Below are 15473 nucleotides of genomic sequence, written 5' to 3'. Positions count from 1 at the left end.
TGGGAAATCTCACCAAACCAAGCCTTTACTTGCAAACCTTGTCAAGTATCTTGAGTTTAGATTTGGTGGGATGATGATTTACCACTCCCAGTGACAGACTGTAAAGTGAATGGAAAAATGCACACATCACTGCCACCTACCGTGGATGCCTGAAATTACAGCTACTGTTGGCAGAATCGAGCCTGTTCATGCCACTGTGGCCACTTGTCTTTAAAATAAAAATACTTGTCATACTAGTTTAAATAGTAGTAGAATGAAATAAGTTTCTTTTTTGATCACGTCTTTTAAACGAGACTCAAACGGATTGTTTTTTTAAAATCGGTCCTTAAAAGTTGGACCATGACATCTAGCGGGAATAGGTAAATTACTTTCGGTTCTTGAACGCAACGCAAGCTCGGCAGCGCCGGCGAACCCTTTTGATGTTGACTTGAACTCTACTTTACTGCTAAATATTCAGGTAAACTCCTCTTTTTTGACACAGTTAAGCATTACGATATGGGCATCGAATGCTTATAAAACGAACGAGTTCCAGTGTAGGAAAAAAAACATCTCGAAAAGGTGTTCAATTGTGGCAAATACGGCCATTTGTTTTTGTTTTTGAGGCTGAATTCATTTGACCTCCGTCGACTTGCGAGTGGAACAAATCAAGTTCGTTGAAGTCTACTTACCGTGTGCTCCCGTTTCATTTTAATTGGACCCACACATTCTGCCCGTCAAGTCAATGCTGGGCTTTTTCATGGAAATGCAAATGCTGTGCAGTACAGCAAAGCAATATTAACTCAGTGACTTCTCCGTCAGCCTCCATTAAACACCGGTAGGCTACAGTACATTATGGGGATCTGTTCATTAAATACGACAACGATTTGACCGGTGCACTGGAAGATACCCGCTTACAAAAGAACCTGATTTTGTTCAAATAAAGCAAGCATGTCACAACACATTGTTCAATTGTAATTTTAAGCGGGCTGACAAATAGGTGGTAGCGTCGTCTCATCGGTCTAACGTTCCTTTTTACTTTACAGAGGGCCATGTCGGAGGAGAGCGACTACATCTTTTGGGAGTCCTTGATTTCGCCGGGAAGAAGTCGAAGGAAAACAAAATCAAAGGCGAGGGAAAATGGGTCGAAAAGGAAAAACGATATCACCTTAGACGTAAATGACCGCATCCCTAAGGAAAAGCAAAGCTCCACATTCAAAGGTGTAATGCAGGCAAAGAAAGACAAGAAGAAGAAGAAGAAAAAGAAGAAGCTGCTGGATTTACACAGCGACGCCGCAGCGACGGCCATATCTAAACCCGATGTGTCAAATCTGAGCGGCAGCGCTCAGAAGCAGAAGTCACACCAGCTAATTCAGGACTCCAAAGAAGAAGGCCCAAAGAAAAAGAAAGTGGCGTTTGATTTGGCACACGAGTACGCTCGGGTCAAGCGTCCCACGTTTTCCTCTGCACATCCCAAGTTTCCAAAAGAGTGTACAGAGTTGAAGATAGCCCCTATAAGAGATTGTGAAAGATATTCTTTGGTCAGCGAAGTCATGCAATGTCAGTCTCAACTGCAAGAAAACGACATTCAGTGGGAAGATAGCAACAGTCAAGACTTGTTTATCACCCAGAAGACGTTCAGATCATCCTCGTCAGACTCCAGTGCGGAAGCCAGTTACAAAGCTGTTACTACAGTTTCGCAACAAACGCAGACATTGCACAACTCTTTGGACCAGATAAAATACCCAGACAAGGATTGTCGCCAGCGTCGTAGAAAAAAGAAGCAGCAGCGGCAGACAGCGAAGGCAAGTAGCGCGGAGAAGGACAGATTACGCATCCGAAAGAAGAAATATTGCTTTCAGACAGAAGGGGAAAAAAATGCTTCAAGTTCTTTGCAATCAAGGCCTCATCGGGCGAATCTTTGCATGGACGAGACGGTAGTAGGAGATAGGTCACCGAAGGTTGCAAAGTCGAAGCAGTGTCACTGCGAGGGAATCCAGCGGGCTTCTTCTTGCTCTCTCCACGTAGCCCTCAAACCCACAGCATGTAGCTCCACACAGACAGAAAACTTCTTCACTGCCCAAGTCTCCTCCTACTTGGCTTTCTCCAGAAAGAGAAGACTGGCTGCGTGTCATGACCACGTGAAGCCTTTGGACCTGAGCTTGCCAAATAGGGCCAGGAAAGACCTCGGCAGGCGTTCGTGCGTGAAGGTGTCAGCGAGTGAAGTCCGAGAGGATGAGAAGTGGCGTGAAAACCAGCTGTCACCTTTCCCCAAAGAGGTCAATGCACCTCCATTCTGTCCTTCAGCCATGGAAGACTCAGAGGTGAAGAAAGGGATTGCTGTTACTGATAAGAGGAAAGAAGAGAGCGCCCCGAGTCCTTTGACGGAGTCGGAGCCCAAGTCGGGCGACCCGACCACCTTCGGCGACTCCAATGAGCCACCATGCCGAAGCAAAAAGGTTGACCTGAACCAGGTGATGACAACCTCCATCCTCATCCTCACTCATTGAGGGTCATGTTGTTACATGGGGAAATAGCAGTTGGACATGTTCTAGTTTTTCACAGTACAGTGGAACCTCAATTTAACAGACTCGTCCGTTCCAGCCAATTCTCCGTCATATTTAAAAAGCATTTTATACTTTTTTTTTTCATGGGCTAAAACACGCAATACAGTACAAACTTACTGTAAATAAATACAAAAGAGGTTGAAAATGTTTGAAAAGTTTATCTAAACATAGCCAGCACATGGCTAATTAACATACGATTTGCATGCATCCTGATGCGTTTAAATTAGCCATGTGCTCGCACGGACTCACGGCGTCGGTCCGTTAGTTCCGACATCCGTTAAATCGGGGTCCGTTAAAATGAAGCTCCGCTGTATTTATAGTCACATTTCTTTTTCTCCACACAAAAAAAGCAACTACACCTTCAATAGAAAAAGATGAGCTCTCTTCATGCTCTCTTTATATAGAAATTGGACTTGTTGGTTCTTTGGTCAATTATTCCCCATCTTTTTACTGATGATAAAATACACACTACAGCATAGATGACGTGTATGTATATTTCCAGAACAAAGTTACGGACAGTGTTTGTGGTTCACTTGTTGCACCAGTGTGGATCGTGTCAGTGAACGAGAGTGGGAATCGGAATTAGAATGTATGTTAAAAACACGCAAGGAATTTGGCTCCGGTAGTTGATGCCGCTGTAGCACGACAATAGACAATTTTGGTGGCTAATCCATGTCTTAAAATGATATCACACTCCATTTGATGTGCTCATTTGTAGGATCGATAACAGTGTTGAACTTTGAGAATTAAATACTGTAATTGGGGAAATAATAATGGGGCCCAAAAAGGCTTGTTTGGTAGACACCTGATGGACTCATCTGACAAAATGAGCTTTTTCTCTTGCAGCACAGTGGCTCAACAGTTTCACAATGTGACCGGTTGCAGGAAGGTCCAAGGATTTTTTCCATCCATCCATCAATTTTCTATCATGCTTGTCCTCATTAGGGTCACAGGTGAGATGGAGCTTATTCCAGCTGACTTTTGGGTGAATCACGGGGTACACTCTGGACTGGCCGTCAATCGATCTCAGGGCACATAGGAATTGCACAGACTATCCAACTTGCCAACTTCACTGCTCCACAATGATGTTTTGTGTTGACTAACCACGTTTTTTGGCTTGAAGAGGCAGAGCGGCTTCAAGCAACAGATGAGAGCACCGAATTATATTAGTACGTCACCTTAATTTAGTTAAATTGTCTTCCCCCCCCCCCTGAATAAGCAGCTTTGGTGAGGTAGAACTAGTTAACCATAAAAAAGGATTTTGAACAATTTTCTGGCCCGCACCATCAAAGTGGAATGAAAACGGGGACTGATGCCACCCACACGATGAGGTCTGTGATTATTTGCAAACACCTCAAATTCCCACCATGCAGAACCTGTTGCTGTGGTGGGCCCAGAACAAGGACAGGTTGTGCAAACGTTACCTGGCTGTCCCAGCGGCAAGGACACCTTGGAAAAAGGATTTGGAAATACTGCCATTTTCACCCAGCTCACATCTATGCTTAGTTTAAACGTGTATGCATTGGGGAAATTCGGCCTATGACCTGCCCATTGTTGGTGAATCAATTCACACTCAAATTCACACCTGGCCTGGACTGTTTAGAGTCCACTAACCTATACCGTAATGTTTTTGGAATGTGGGAGTCGTTTGTTCTCAATCCCTTGAGCTGATTTAGCAACTGGCATGTGAAAATGTTCCTTCACTATTAAATGTAGCAGTGAGTTCTGCTGTTGAATTTTTGGACTGAGAGTATAATTGTTTCAAATAACGCATTATTTTATTCAATTGCGTTCAATTCTTTATGCACGCTAATCATTTCAGACTGAGCTTCTACTGAAGGTGTCTTGACATTGTTCACATGCTAATGCATTTCTCTCAAACAGGAATCAGAACAAGTTGAAATATGAACTGTACATCAGTACTGAGCGATAAAATGCATTGTTTGCTTCCAGGTAAGGCCAGTGCAGATGAGGCTGAACGAGTCATTCTACTTCAAGACCAAAGGAGATGGATGCTCACCCAGACCTGAGTCACCTCTGATGACGCTTGTTCAGGGCAGAGCGAGTGAGAAAGACGTCAAAGGCAAAAAGGGCCGCTGAGCCTCCCCCGCCCGCAGTCACAGCTTCCTGTTGTTATTGAGTCTGCCACACTTTTCTGTAACGTTTTATTGTTCGGCAATTCAATTGTACTTCTGGAAACTAGCTAAGCTGAAATAACAGGCAAAAACACCTGTTCAAGTTTTCAAGGCTGCCTAAAGGACAGCATTTCTGCTGAAAAATTACTACTCCGCAAATAATTGAATGTTGAATGTTAAAATTCGATATAGTTACAGCTTATTGCATTAAGAGAATATGGCATCGTTACTGAACGTTACACATGCAGCTGTTATTTTTTTTTTATAAATCAAAATTCAACTGACCGAGTATAACAAATAAAAACAAGAAAATAAGGGACACAGAGTCAAGCTTGGTCTTTTTACATTGTAATCAACTAATTAATTGTGCCTAAACAGCTTTATTCCCATCCAGCTCCACAAGCGGAAGAAGACATAGACGGGGATAGTGACAGGTAGCAGCAGACTGTAGAAACACAGATTGTTGCTGCTGGTGCAGCCCTGAGGAAAGTTAGGATCCATTGCGGCAGAGTAGAACAAACCAAAGATAGACACGACGGGGACGAGTCCCACCATCACAGACAAGGAGAACATGCTTGCAGGTGGGCGATTCACTATAAATAAATATTAGTCACGTACTTAGTGAGTTATTAGTCTAGCGGCACCTGCTGCTCGACTTTGATGACAATAGTATATGAACGGGAGACAAGAAGAATTGAGCTGAGGATGCAAGATCGATGGGGAATTCTATCCTTGTGCCGGTGGGTTTGAGTCTTCCTGTACGAGTCTGGCTTCCTGTGGGATCATGTTGGGGATTCCGTCTCTGATGGGGTATGCGATACCAAGCTCGTCGTTGATCAGCTCGTTGGTCGTGGCTTCAAACCTGACGGGGGGGGGGAAAAAGAACACGCGTTGCTCACGGTGTGTGCGTCACCTTTATTATAGCCCAACCTGACTATTACACCCACAAAAGTTGGTTTACTTAAAAAAAAAATGTATCAAGTCCAACCCAACAAAGAATAAGATATTTTACCTGAGTGGCTTCTTGGACAGTGGACAGACCAAGAACTCCAGCAGGGACGTGTCAAACGCCTGCTGCGTTTCGTCCTTCACATCCGAGTAGTTCCTCACTGACGTCAAAGCAGACACAGCTGCCTGAATAATTGAAGGCGTGTATCCAACGTTACGTTGAACAAAAACCGACTCTGTCAAAATTCGACCCCAAACATTCCGCAACATGTCCACTTACGAGCGTGAGACGAGTCAACTAATTACTTCCGGAAGAACGTTTGAGTGCAACTAAAAAATAAGTCCCCCTCCGCTTGCGCCTTGGCGTTTCAATGTTCCGTTCGGTCATTTTAACGAACAACCTCTTTTTCTGTGCTCGTGCTTGAAACAACACAATCATTTACAATCAGTTAAATATTTTGTTTGTGGCTTAGTCGTTCTCACTAGCGTACATTTGATTCAGAAACAGTTGTATTTCAAATGTTTCCACATTTGTCCGTGCGGTGGCAGCATTGTTCTGTAGTGCGGAGAAAAGCTTTTGCACGTTGCATCATCAGTCGACAAAGAGATGATCTCGACTTGCTGATAACATTGCTCTGTTGTCACACAATCACCAGCAGCCCAAATAGGATTGACAAAAAAAAAAGATAAAACCAAGGTCATGCGCATCAACAATGCAATTGATGATGGAATTGTGGTGGATGGAGATGCTCTTGAAAAGTAGTCTTTTACATACTCAGGTGTGTTATATCAAGCAGACAAATACATCAATGCAATACAGTACTTGGCAAAGCAAGGTCAGCATTCCTTACTCTGAAATCAGTCTGGCAGTTTTATGCTTGTGTCACTCTTTCAGTTCTTTAATATGTTTAATGCCTTAAAATAATAAATAAAATCTCGCCTTTTGGGGGCCCCTGAGTGGCAGCGCTTGCCTGGCTCCGTCTGGACAACAACAAAGCCAACACACAACAGTCAGACTGTCTTTAACAAAGGTTTGCGATCTGTACTCAACATCAAGTGGACCAACAAGGACGAGAAAGTATAGGGTTCAAATTCTATTTCGCAAATGGGGCTGGATTGACTGCACACTTGGCAAAGTGTCACCAGGCAATCAAGATCTACAGAACTAAGAACGAGAAAAAGGAAAGTGCTGGAAGAAACATGAAAGGTTTGCAAGAAATGGAGCGAAGTGGAGGTCACTTGTGCATGACCTATGCGGCACATGGAATTAATAGGGTTGACAATAATGCTTGTCTGTCAAATGTAAAAAAAATATAAATTGAATGAACTTGAAAAGATCCACTGCAAATGCAATGTCATTCAAGCATTGTTGTCAGTGCAAAATTTTACACACTTCAAGATCATATATTGTCACATGAATTACGTATTTATAAAACACTGTGAACAATCCATTGTTTGGGGTGAGGCTTTATTTCACCCCAAAGATAACAACCAATATTTGCTAGCGAGTAATATCACCTCTTCACTGAATATTGACAGCAACCTGTGTCAAGATGAGAAGCCCCCCCACACCCCAGAGACAGTTATTGCTTTGAGACTTGTAGACTTGCGCTATTAGCTGTACGGTACAGTAATATGTCTTACCTCCAACAAAATGACAGGTGATGTAACATACTGCAGCCAGGAACCTTTTCTTGTCTGCGTTGTTTATTCATGAGCGGTATCAATCAGGTGTCTGGAGCACTGGGCTGAAATTACACTGACGCAGAAGAACGATGCATGCAAACAGCACAGAGGACTGAGTGGTTTATGGATGTCTGTTATTGAAGTGTCAGTGAAAACATGGTGCTTGTGCACCAACACAAACAAACCTTTGCAGTGTGATGATACATACAGTACATAGCAACTTCTGTTAACGTTTGAGTTGTATATTTCAATTGCCCATAGTGTCATGGGTGTGTGTGTTCCGGTTTTTGTCTTCCCCCTGTCTCGTACACACCTGCTCCTGATAGCATCTTCCCCACCTGTGCCTTGTTCACCCTAATTACCCCTTGCATTTAACCTCATGTCTCATTCTTTCTCGTCGGCAGTTCGTTGTACCTTGTCGTCGCGTTCCAGCATTCCTTGTTTCCACGTCAAAAACTCACAGAAAGACTAGACCCTGTTCTGATTATCGACCTCGCCTTTTTGCCTCACGTTTTTGGATACTGTTGCCTTTTTTGGATTGCTTGCCTGTGTACCGACCTCTGCCCGTATATTAAACCTCTCTTTTTTGAAACTGTCCATTTGTTTTGGAGTCGTTCATTTGTAGGTCCTATCCTCTGTTCTGTTCATGACACATAGACAGTTTATAACAACTACATAAATGTATAAATGTAGGCGTGCTAAGTGCTAAGCAGAAAATGCCAATATTTTTATGTTTTATTGAGGTCAGACAATTCAATTTGGTGGTACATGGTATGTATCTATATACATACATAAAGGGGCTTGTCCTTCCATGACACCCCATCTGGCTCCTTCTCCTTACTGGGCTTCTGTTTCCTGAGGCATTCATTTATAGCAGTTCGTCCCTGGGGGCCATCTTGATGTATTTTTGGAGACCTGTTGTTTCCTCCTGGGTAGTACCTGTGACGCTCGCTAGTCCTCACCTCCCTCTTTCCGCTTTGTGAACAGCTTCAGGATGCTGAACTTTGGGTGGAACCCTCTGTGCATTGTAAGGCCCTTTCTTGTCTTGATGTAAGTGGTTTGCATCTCTTCCAGTGGCCAGGGTATTATACCAGCGGGGTATCAGATTACAGGTAGGGCATAGGTGTTAATGGCCTGGACCTTATTCTTGCCATTCAGCTGACGATTCAGCATCTGCCTCACACTCGTTATTTGGATGTGCCTGTCCCTCGAGCTGCCTCCTAATGGTTGCCATTTGCATGGGGAGTTCCAAAGTATTTTTATCTGTCCTGCACATCTGTTGTGCTGCCTTCAGGTAGTTCTATCCCTTCGGTTGTGATCATTTTCCCTCGTCTAGATATCATTCACCCACACTTATCTACTTCGTTTTTTGCAAATCATGTTCAACCTATATTTAATTGAATACACTACAAAGACAAGATATTTAATGTTTAAACTGATCAACTTTATTGTTTTTAGCAAATAATCATTAAGTTAGAATTTTATGGCTGCAACACATTCCAAAAAAGGTGGCAAAAAAGACTGAGAAAGTTGAGGAATGCTCATCAAACACTTGTTTGGAACATCCCACAGGTGAACAGGCTAATTGGGAACAGGTGGGTGCCATGATTGGGTATAAAAGGAACTGTATTTACTGACATTGGTTTTCTGAAGTGTTCCTGAGCCCATGTGGTGATATCCTTTACACATTGATGTTGTTGTTGATGCAGTGCCGCCTGAGGGATCTTAAACTGTTTGACTATTTTCTCACACACTTGTTCACAAAGAGGTGAACCTCGCCCCATCTTTGCTTGTGAATGACTGAGCAATTCAGGGAAGCTCCTTTTATACCCAATCATGGCACCCACCTGTTCCCAATTAGCCTGTTCACCTGTGGGATGTTCCAAATAGGTGTTTAATGAGCATTCCTCAACTTTCTCAGTCTTTTTTGCCACCTTTTTTGGAACGTGTTGCAGCCATAAAATTCTAAGTTAATGATTATTTGCTAAAAAAAAATAAAGTTTATCAGTTTGAACATTAAATGTATTTGTAGTGTATTCAATTAAATATAGGTTGAACATGATTTGCAAATAATTGCATTCTGTTTTTATTTATGTTTAACACAACATCCCAACTTCATTGGAATTGGGGTTTTAAAAGCATTTTCTAACTTTTCGGGAGACAGAAAGTCATTGGCTAACTGTCGGCTTTTTGTGTACTGGGCTTTAAGAGACCATATGAGCGCTGTGAGGTGAGGGATGCCGTCAAGCTGAAGAAGGAGTCCTATCAGGCCTTTTTGGCCTGTGGGACTCCTGAGGCAGCCGATGGGTACCGGCTGGCCAAGCGGAATGCAGCTTTGGTGATCGCTGAAGCAAAAACCCGGGCATGGGAGGAGTTCGGTGAGGCCATGGAGAAAGACTTCCGGATGGCTTCGAGGGAATTCTGGTCCACCATCCGGCGTCTCAGGAGGGGGAAGCAGTGCACCATCAACACTGTGTATAGTGGGGATGGGGTGCTTCTGACCTAGACTCGGGACGTTGTGAGCCGGTGGGGAGAATACTTTGAAGACCTCCTCAATTCCACCGACACGCCTTCCCATGAGGGAGCAGAGTCTGGGTTCTCTGAGGCGGGCTCTCCTATCTCTGGGGTTGAGGTCACCGAGGTGGTTAAAAAGCTCCTCGGTGGCAAGGCACCGGGGGTGGATGAGATTCGCCCGGAGTTCCTCAAGGCTCCGGATGTTGTAGGGCTGTCCTGGTTGACACGCCTTTGCAACATTGCGTGGACATCGGGGACAGTGCCTCTGTATTGGCAGACTGGGGTGGTGGTCCCCCTTTTTAAGAAAGGGGACTGGAGGGTGTGTTCCAACTACAGAGGGATGACACTCCTCAGCCTCCCTGGTAAGGTCTATTCAGGGGTGCTGGAGAGGAGGGTCCGTCGGGAAGTTGAATCTCAGATTCAGGACGAGCAGAGTGGTTTTCGTCCTGTCCGTGGAACAGTGGACCAGGTCTACACCCTTAGCAGGGTCCTCGAGGGTGCATGGGAGTTCGCCCAACCAGTCGAGATGTGTTTCGTGGACTTGGAGAAGGCGTTCGACCGTGTCCCTCGGGGGGTGTTGTGGGGGGCGTAGAGGGAGACCAGTTCGGTGGCCTCGATATTGCATCTCTGATTTTTGTGGATGATGTGGTTCTGTTGGCTTCATCAAGCCATGACCTCCAACTCTCACTGGAGCAGTTCACAGCTGAGTGTGAAGCGGCTGGGATGAGAATCAGCACCTCCAAATCAGAGACCATGGTCCTCAGTCGGAAAAGGGTGGCGTGCCTTCTCCAGGTCGGGGATGAGATCCTGCCCCAAGTGGAAGAGTTCAAGTATCTTGGGGTCTTGTTCACGAGTAAGTGAAGAATGGAACGGGAGATCGACAGGCGGATCGGTGCAACGTCTGCAGTGATGTGGACTTTGTATCGATCCGTTGTGGTAAAAAAGGAGCTAAGCCAAAAGGCGAAGCTCTCGATTTACCGGTCGATCTATGTTCCTACCCTTACCTATGGTCACGAGCTGTGGGTCGTGACCGAAAGAACAAGATCCCGGATACAAGCGGCCGAAATGAGTTTCCTCCGCAGGGTGTCCGGGCTCTCCCTTAGAGATAGGGTGAGTAGGGCCGCTGCTCCTCCACATCGAGAGGAGCCAGATGAGGTGGCTGTGGCATCTGATTCGGATGCCTCCCGGACGCCTCCCTGGTGAGGTGTTCCGGGCATGTCCCACCGGGAGGAGACCCCGGGGACAACCCAGGACACGCTGGAGAGACTACATCCTTCGGCTGGCCTGGGAACGCCTCGCGACCCCCCCGGAAGAGATGGATGAAGTGGCTGGGGAGAGGGAAGTCTGGGCGTCCCTGCTAAAGCTACTGCCCCGCGACCCGACCTCGGATAAGCGGTAGAAAATGGATGAATGGAAGAGCGCTGTTGCGTATGTTTTTTTGTTTTTATTTAATTAAGTACTGGTACAAAAAAAATAATGAAATAAAAGAAAATTGGTACCATGCTATTTTGACGGCATAATACTTGGTCTGGTACTGGTGACGGTACTTGGGCAACCCTAATACTCACATTATTTTACTACAAAGCCATGCTGTTGTAACACGTGCATTATGTGGTTTGGCATTGTCTTGCTGAAACAAGCAGGGATGTTGCTGAAAAAGACGCTTGGATGGCAGCATGTTTCTCCAAAACCTGTAAGTACCTTTCAGCATTAATGGTGCTTTCACAGATGTGTAAGTTACCCATGCCATTGGCACTAACACAGCCACGCACCATCACAGATGCTGGCTTTTGAACTTTGCGTCCATAACAGTCCGGATGGTTCTTTTCCTCTTTGGCCCGGAGGACACGGATTCCACAATTTCCAAATGCAATTTGAAATGTGGACTTGTCGGACCACAGAACACTTTTCTACTTTGCGTCAGTCCATCTCAGATGCTCAGGGAAGCGGTAGCGTTTCTGGGTGTTGCTGATGCGTTATTAGGATTCCCACACAATCTCTAGGCAGAACACACCGCGCTCCAATATTATTGGCTCCACGACACGCGCATGCTGCACTATGATTGGCTGTTGTATCCCTGTAGAACACACCCTAGTGCTTCCAGATGGGAAAAGAAGTATGTGACTCAAACGTTATAAATGTTAATATGTTTCCTACTTACCCACCCTAATCCTAACCTTAACACATTTTAAACCTAATACCTAACCCTAGCCCTAAAGCTAAACATAATAGATTTCTTTGTTTTTATTTCGCACAAATGTGATACGTTTGGGATAGTCATCTTGTTACATCTGCGTAGCCTGGCCTTCACGCGACGCAGGACCCAATCATGTTGCAGTGGGGTGTATCCTGCCTAGAAACTATGTGGGTATCCTAATAACGCGTTGCTGATATATGGCTTTCACTTTGCATGGTAGAGTTTCAATTTGCATTTGCCCACGTGGCAATAATATCCTTGACACTATGATGCTGTTTTTTTTTTTTTTTTTTTTTTAATGCAGTGCCACCTAAGAGATCGAAGGTCACGGGCATTCAATATTGGTTTTCAGCCTCTCCACTTACATGCAGTGATTTCGCCAGATTCTCTGAATCTTTTGAGGATATTATGGACTGTAGATGATGAAATCCCAAAATTCCTTGCAGTTGTACATTGAGAAACATTCTTAAACTGTTGGACTATTTGCTCACACAGTTGTTCACCAAGTGGTGAAAATCGCTTCATCTTTCCTTGCGAACAACTGAGCCTTTCGGGTATGCTCCTTTTATACCCAATGGTGGCACTCACCTGTTTCCAATTAAACTGTTCACCTGTGGAATGTTCCAAGTAGGTGTTTTTGTATTTAGCCTTCCTCAACTTTCCTTCTTTTGTGGCCCCTGTCCCAGTTTTTTTGGGAACATGTTGCAGGCATCAAATTCAAAATGAGGGAATATTTGTAAAAAAAACAAAAAAAACAATACAATAACATTAATCAGTTTGCACATTAAATATCGTGTCTTTGTAATGTATTCAATTGCACATTGGTTGAAAAGGATTTGCTAATCACTGCATTCTATTTTTATTTTTTATAGTCATATAGTTGTTCTAAACTAATTAGTATTGATGGGCAATTTAAATATACAACTCAAACGTTAACACCAATTGCTATGTTCTGTATGTATCATCACACAATACGAGGCCAACAGTGTCATTTTATTCAGTATATCCCAGATGAGGGAAGCACAGTGTAGTAGTGGTAAGCACGTCTGCCTCACAGTTATGAGGTTCGAGGTTCCAATTTCTCCCTATCACACCAGCTTACTCCCACATTCCAAAAACATGCCTGGTAGATTAATTTAATACTCTAATTTGAGCGTGAATGTTTTTGTCAATATATGCCTTGTGACTAGGGTGTACTGTAGCCCAGAGTCAGCTGGGATTGGCTCCAGCAGGACAAGCAGTTTAGACAATTGAGTTAGAGTTGCAGTTACAAATGAATGCTTAATAACATTACACTTGAATAAACAGTTTGATGGGAAAGAACAAAATACCGTTACTGGGATACAGTACTCGCAACCCTAATGAGGACAAGCGCTATAGAAAATTGTTGGATAGAATAGTGGAATATAAAGCGAGATTGAGAACAAATTCTGATGAGCATTCAATCAGAAACCTGTAAGAATAACCTGGAAAATAGAAGTGCATTCCATTCGCCTCCATCAATAAAAATAGGCACATGAATAAATGACAGCATAGCTCACATTCAAAGGCATCACTGCCTATGAAGCAGCATTACAGCCCCATGCCAGAACTGCTTCAAACCACTTCTAGGCAGACAGGATCTCTCTGCCAACAGCAGAAAGGCTGTTATTTCCTGCACCTTTCAAGTAATGTTGACCATGTTTCATAGACAGTAGGTTTTCGTCACAGCAGAGATCCTCAGAGACGGAGAGGGAAAGTATAGTTCACAGCATCTCTTGACATTTTCTACAAGTCGAAGAAGCAGCGGCAAGCGAAGGCATCACCCACTTGGCAGCAGCAAAAACCGAGGCAGACAGGAGGGGGGGTCTTACACGATGTATTCTGGCAGATTTTATGACTTCACTGCACAGCAGTGATATTTGACAATGCTTTCATCACCCTGACACTACTGTGACCTTTCATAGTCAGTGAAGTGGACACAACATATTTGCCCACTGACAGCGGGCCCTGAGGAGCAGTTCACAAGGATGACTTTTCTGACTATTCAAGGCTCTGTTTATTTTTTTCCCCTGCTTTGCTGGCCTAGTTTGTATTAGGGAAATGTCTTCATGAGTCAAGGAAGATTTGATTTGAACTTTCATAGCCCAGTGGAGATGAATGAATGCACTGCTGCTTTTATTTCACGCCCCTCAAGCAACTGTCAGAGTGAACCAAAAACATAACGTGTGACCACTCGTCAATTACTGCAAGTAATACAAAATTTTAAAGGCCTTCTTTGAGGTTTAATACTCACAAAAATAATAACATGCCCTTTTCTGCAGCAACACAAGTCAGTTGCTAAAGAACATATAACTTCCAGTCCTCTTCCAGACATGTTTTTAACCGTTTTTATTTCTTTGTAACTTCCATCCATCCATTTTCTGAGCCACTTCTCCTCACTAGGGTCGCGGGCGTGCTGGAGCCTATCCCAACTGTGAGGCAGATATTCTAACCAGTCGTCCACCGTGCCTGTATTCAACTTTTGGTTCTAAAAAAGTAAAAACAATAACATTTACTTTCCAGACGTTATTGAAAAGTGCCTGCTTTAATGATTGACACATGAGACGGTTCAATCATCTGAGCATCTGGTCACCATTGGGTTAAAATTCATTTTTACTTGTATCACGCAGATTGTAATGTACATCCATCTGTTTTCTATTGAGCTTGGCAGGCATGTGCACAGACATTTTTGGGTACAGGTGCACAAGACAATAAAGGATATCAAACACGTTGGAAGAAAATGGTCATAGTGGGGCTAATTTTATTTTTTTTAAATATTGATGAATAAAGAAAAAAATGGGCTGCGGCAAAAACAGTCCTTTTTTTTGTCCAGGGCTAAAGGGCAGGTGCTTGAGCACTCCCTAGGGGCTATGTGTGCACATGCCTGGTGCTTGTAGTCATTTGAGTCGCCAGTGAGCTGGAGCCGATTGTAGCTGATTTGCTGTAAGAGGTGTAGTGCACCCTGGATCGGTTGCCAGTCAATCACAGGGGAGAGAAGTATAATATTTCCTAAATGTTATCAGTAGTGCAAGTTATTCCATCAACAAACAAAAAGGGCTAATTAGTGCTTTTTTTTTTTTTCCACAAGGCATTACGCCCAACACTATTAACTAATACATATGCTTCATAAAAGCATGATGCAATATTATACCTTGAAGTTGTACCGCACTCACTGCCGTTCTATTATTGCATAATCTATTACAATATAATTAGAGTTTCATGTGCGGCACCCGGCATCACCAAGTTAACATTGTCTTACAATTATCATTGAGGTTTTCATTGTACAGGACAGTGAGCCTGCCCTCAGAAAACATGAAACTGCTACATCCTCCCCCTCCCGCACTCCCTATACTGTATACAGTGCATTTGGAAAGTATTAACAGTGCTTCATTTTTACAACAGTTTATAATGTTACAGCCTTATTAAAAA

The 15473-nt window shown here is 43.8% G+C and overlaps 3 protein-coding genes across 3 annotated transcripts; 1 reads left to right on the top strand and 2 right to left on the bottom strand.

Annotated features, from left to right (window-relative positions):
• Nucleotides 1–375: 375 nt before the first annotated feature.
• Nucleotides 376–4746, top strand: LOC133478370 (uncharacterized). The gene is made up of 3 exons (XM_061774369.1): nt 376–457; nt 1023–2450; nt 4497–4746. Exons 2-3 carry the CDS (start codon nt 1029–1031, stop codon nt 4641–4643), a joined length of 1569 nt encoding a protein of 522 aa, XP_061630353.1. The 5' UTR covers nt 376–457; nt 1023–1028; the 3' UTR covers nt 4644–4746.
• A 264-nt stretch (nt 4747–5010) lies between these two features.
• On the bottom strand, nt 5011–5253 carry LOC133478372 (phosphatidylinositol N-acetylglucosaminyltransferase subunit Y-like). The gene has a single exon (XM_061774372.1). The coding sequence runs from the start codon at nt 5249–5251 to the stop codon at nt 5039–5041; it is 213 nt and encodes a 70-aa protein (XP_061630356.1). The 5' UTR covers nt 5252–5253; the 3' UTR covers nt 5011–5038.
• A 127-nt stretch (nt 5254–5380) lies between these two features.
• On the bottom strand, nt 5381–5958 carry LOC133478371 (protein preY, mitochondrial-like). Its single transcript, XM_061774371.1, has 2 exons — nt 5691–5958; nt 5381–5540 (listed from the first exon to the last, which is right to left on the bottom strand). The coding sequence occupies exons 1-2, from the start codon at nt 5894–5896 to the stop codon at nt 5405–5407; spliced, it is 342 nt and encodes a 113-aa protein (XP_061630355.1). The 5' UTR covers nt 5897–5958; the 3' UTR covers nt 5381–5404.
• Nucleotides 5959–15473: the final 9515 nt, after the last annotated feature.

Source organism: Phyllopteryx taeniolatus, chromosome 5 (assembly GCF_024500385.1).
Source record: "Phyllopteryx taeniolatus isolate TA_2022b chromosome 5, UOR_Ptae_1.2, whole genome shotgun sequence".
NCBI lineage: Eukaryota > Metazoa > Chordata > Actinopteri > Syngnathiformes > Syngnathidae > Phyllopteryx > Phyllopteryx taeniolatus.
This window is presented reverse-complemented; position numbering and strand designations above follow the sequence as displayed.

Excerpts from the sequence above, each read along its gene's own strand:
- LOC133478371 (XM_061774371.1), bottom strand. The coding sequence starts at position 5,896 with ATGTTGCGGAATGTTTGGGGTCGAATTTTGACAGAGTCGGTTTTTGTT. Across the intron at positions 5,541-5,690 it reads CTGTCCAAGAAGCCACTCAG|GTTTGAAGCCACGACCAACG; the intron begins GTAAAATATCTT and ends CCCCCCCGTCAG.
- LOC133478372 (XM_061774372.1), bottom strand. The coding sequence starts at position 5,251 with ATGTTCTCCTTGTCTGTGATGGTGGGACTCGTCCCCGTCGTGTCTATC.
- LOC133478370 (XM_061774369.1), top strand. The coding sequence starts at position 1,029 with ATGTCGGAGGAGAGCGACTACATCTTTTGGGAGTCCTTGATTTCGCCG. Across the intron at positions 2,451-4,496 it reads AAAAGGTTGACCTGAACCAG|GTAAGGCCAGTGCAGATGAG; the intron begins GTGATGACAACC and ends GTTTGCTTCCAG.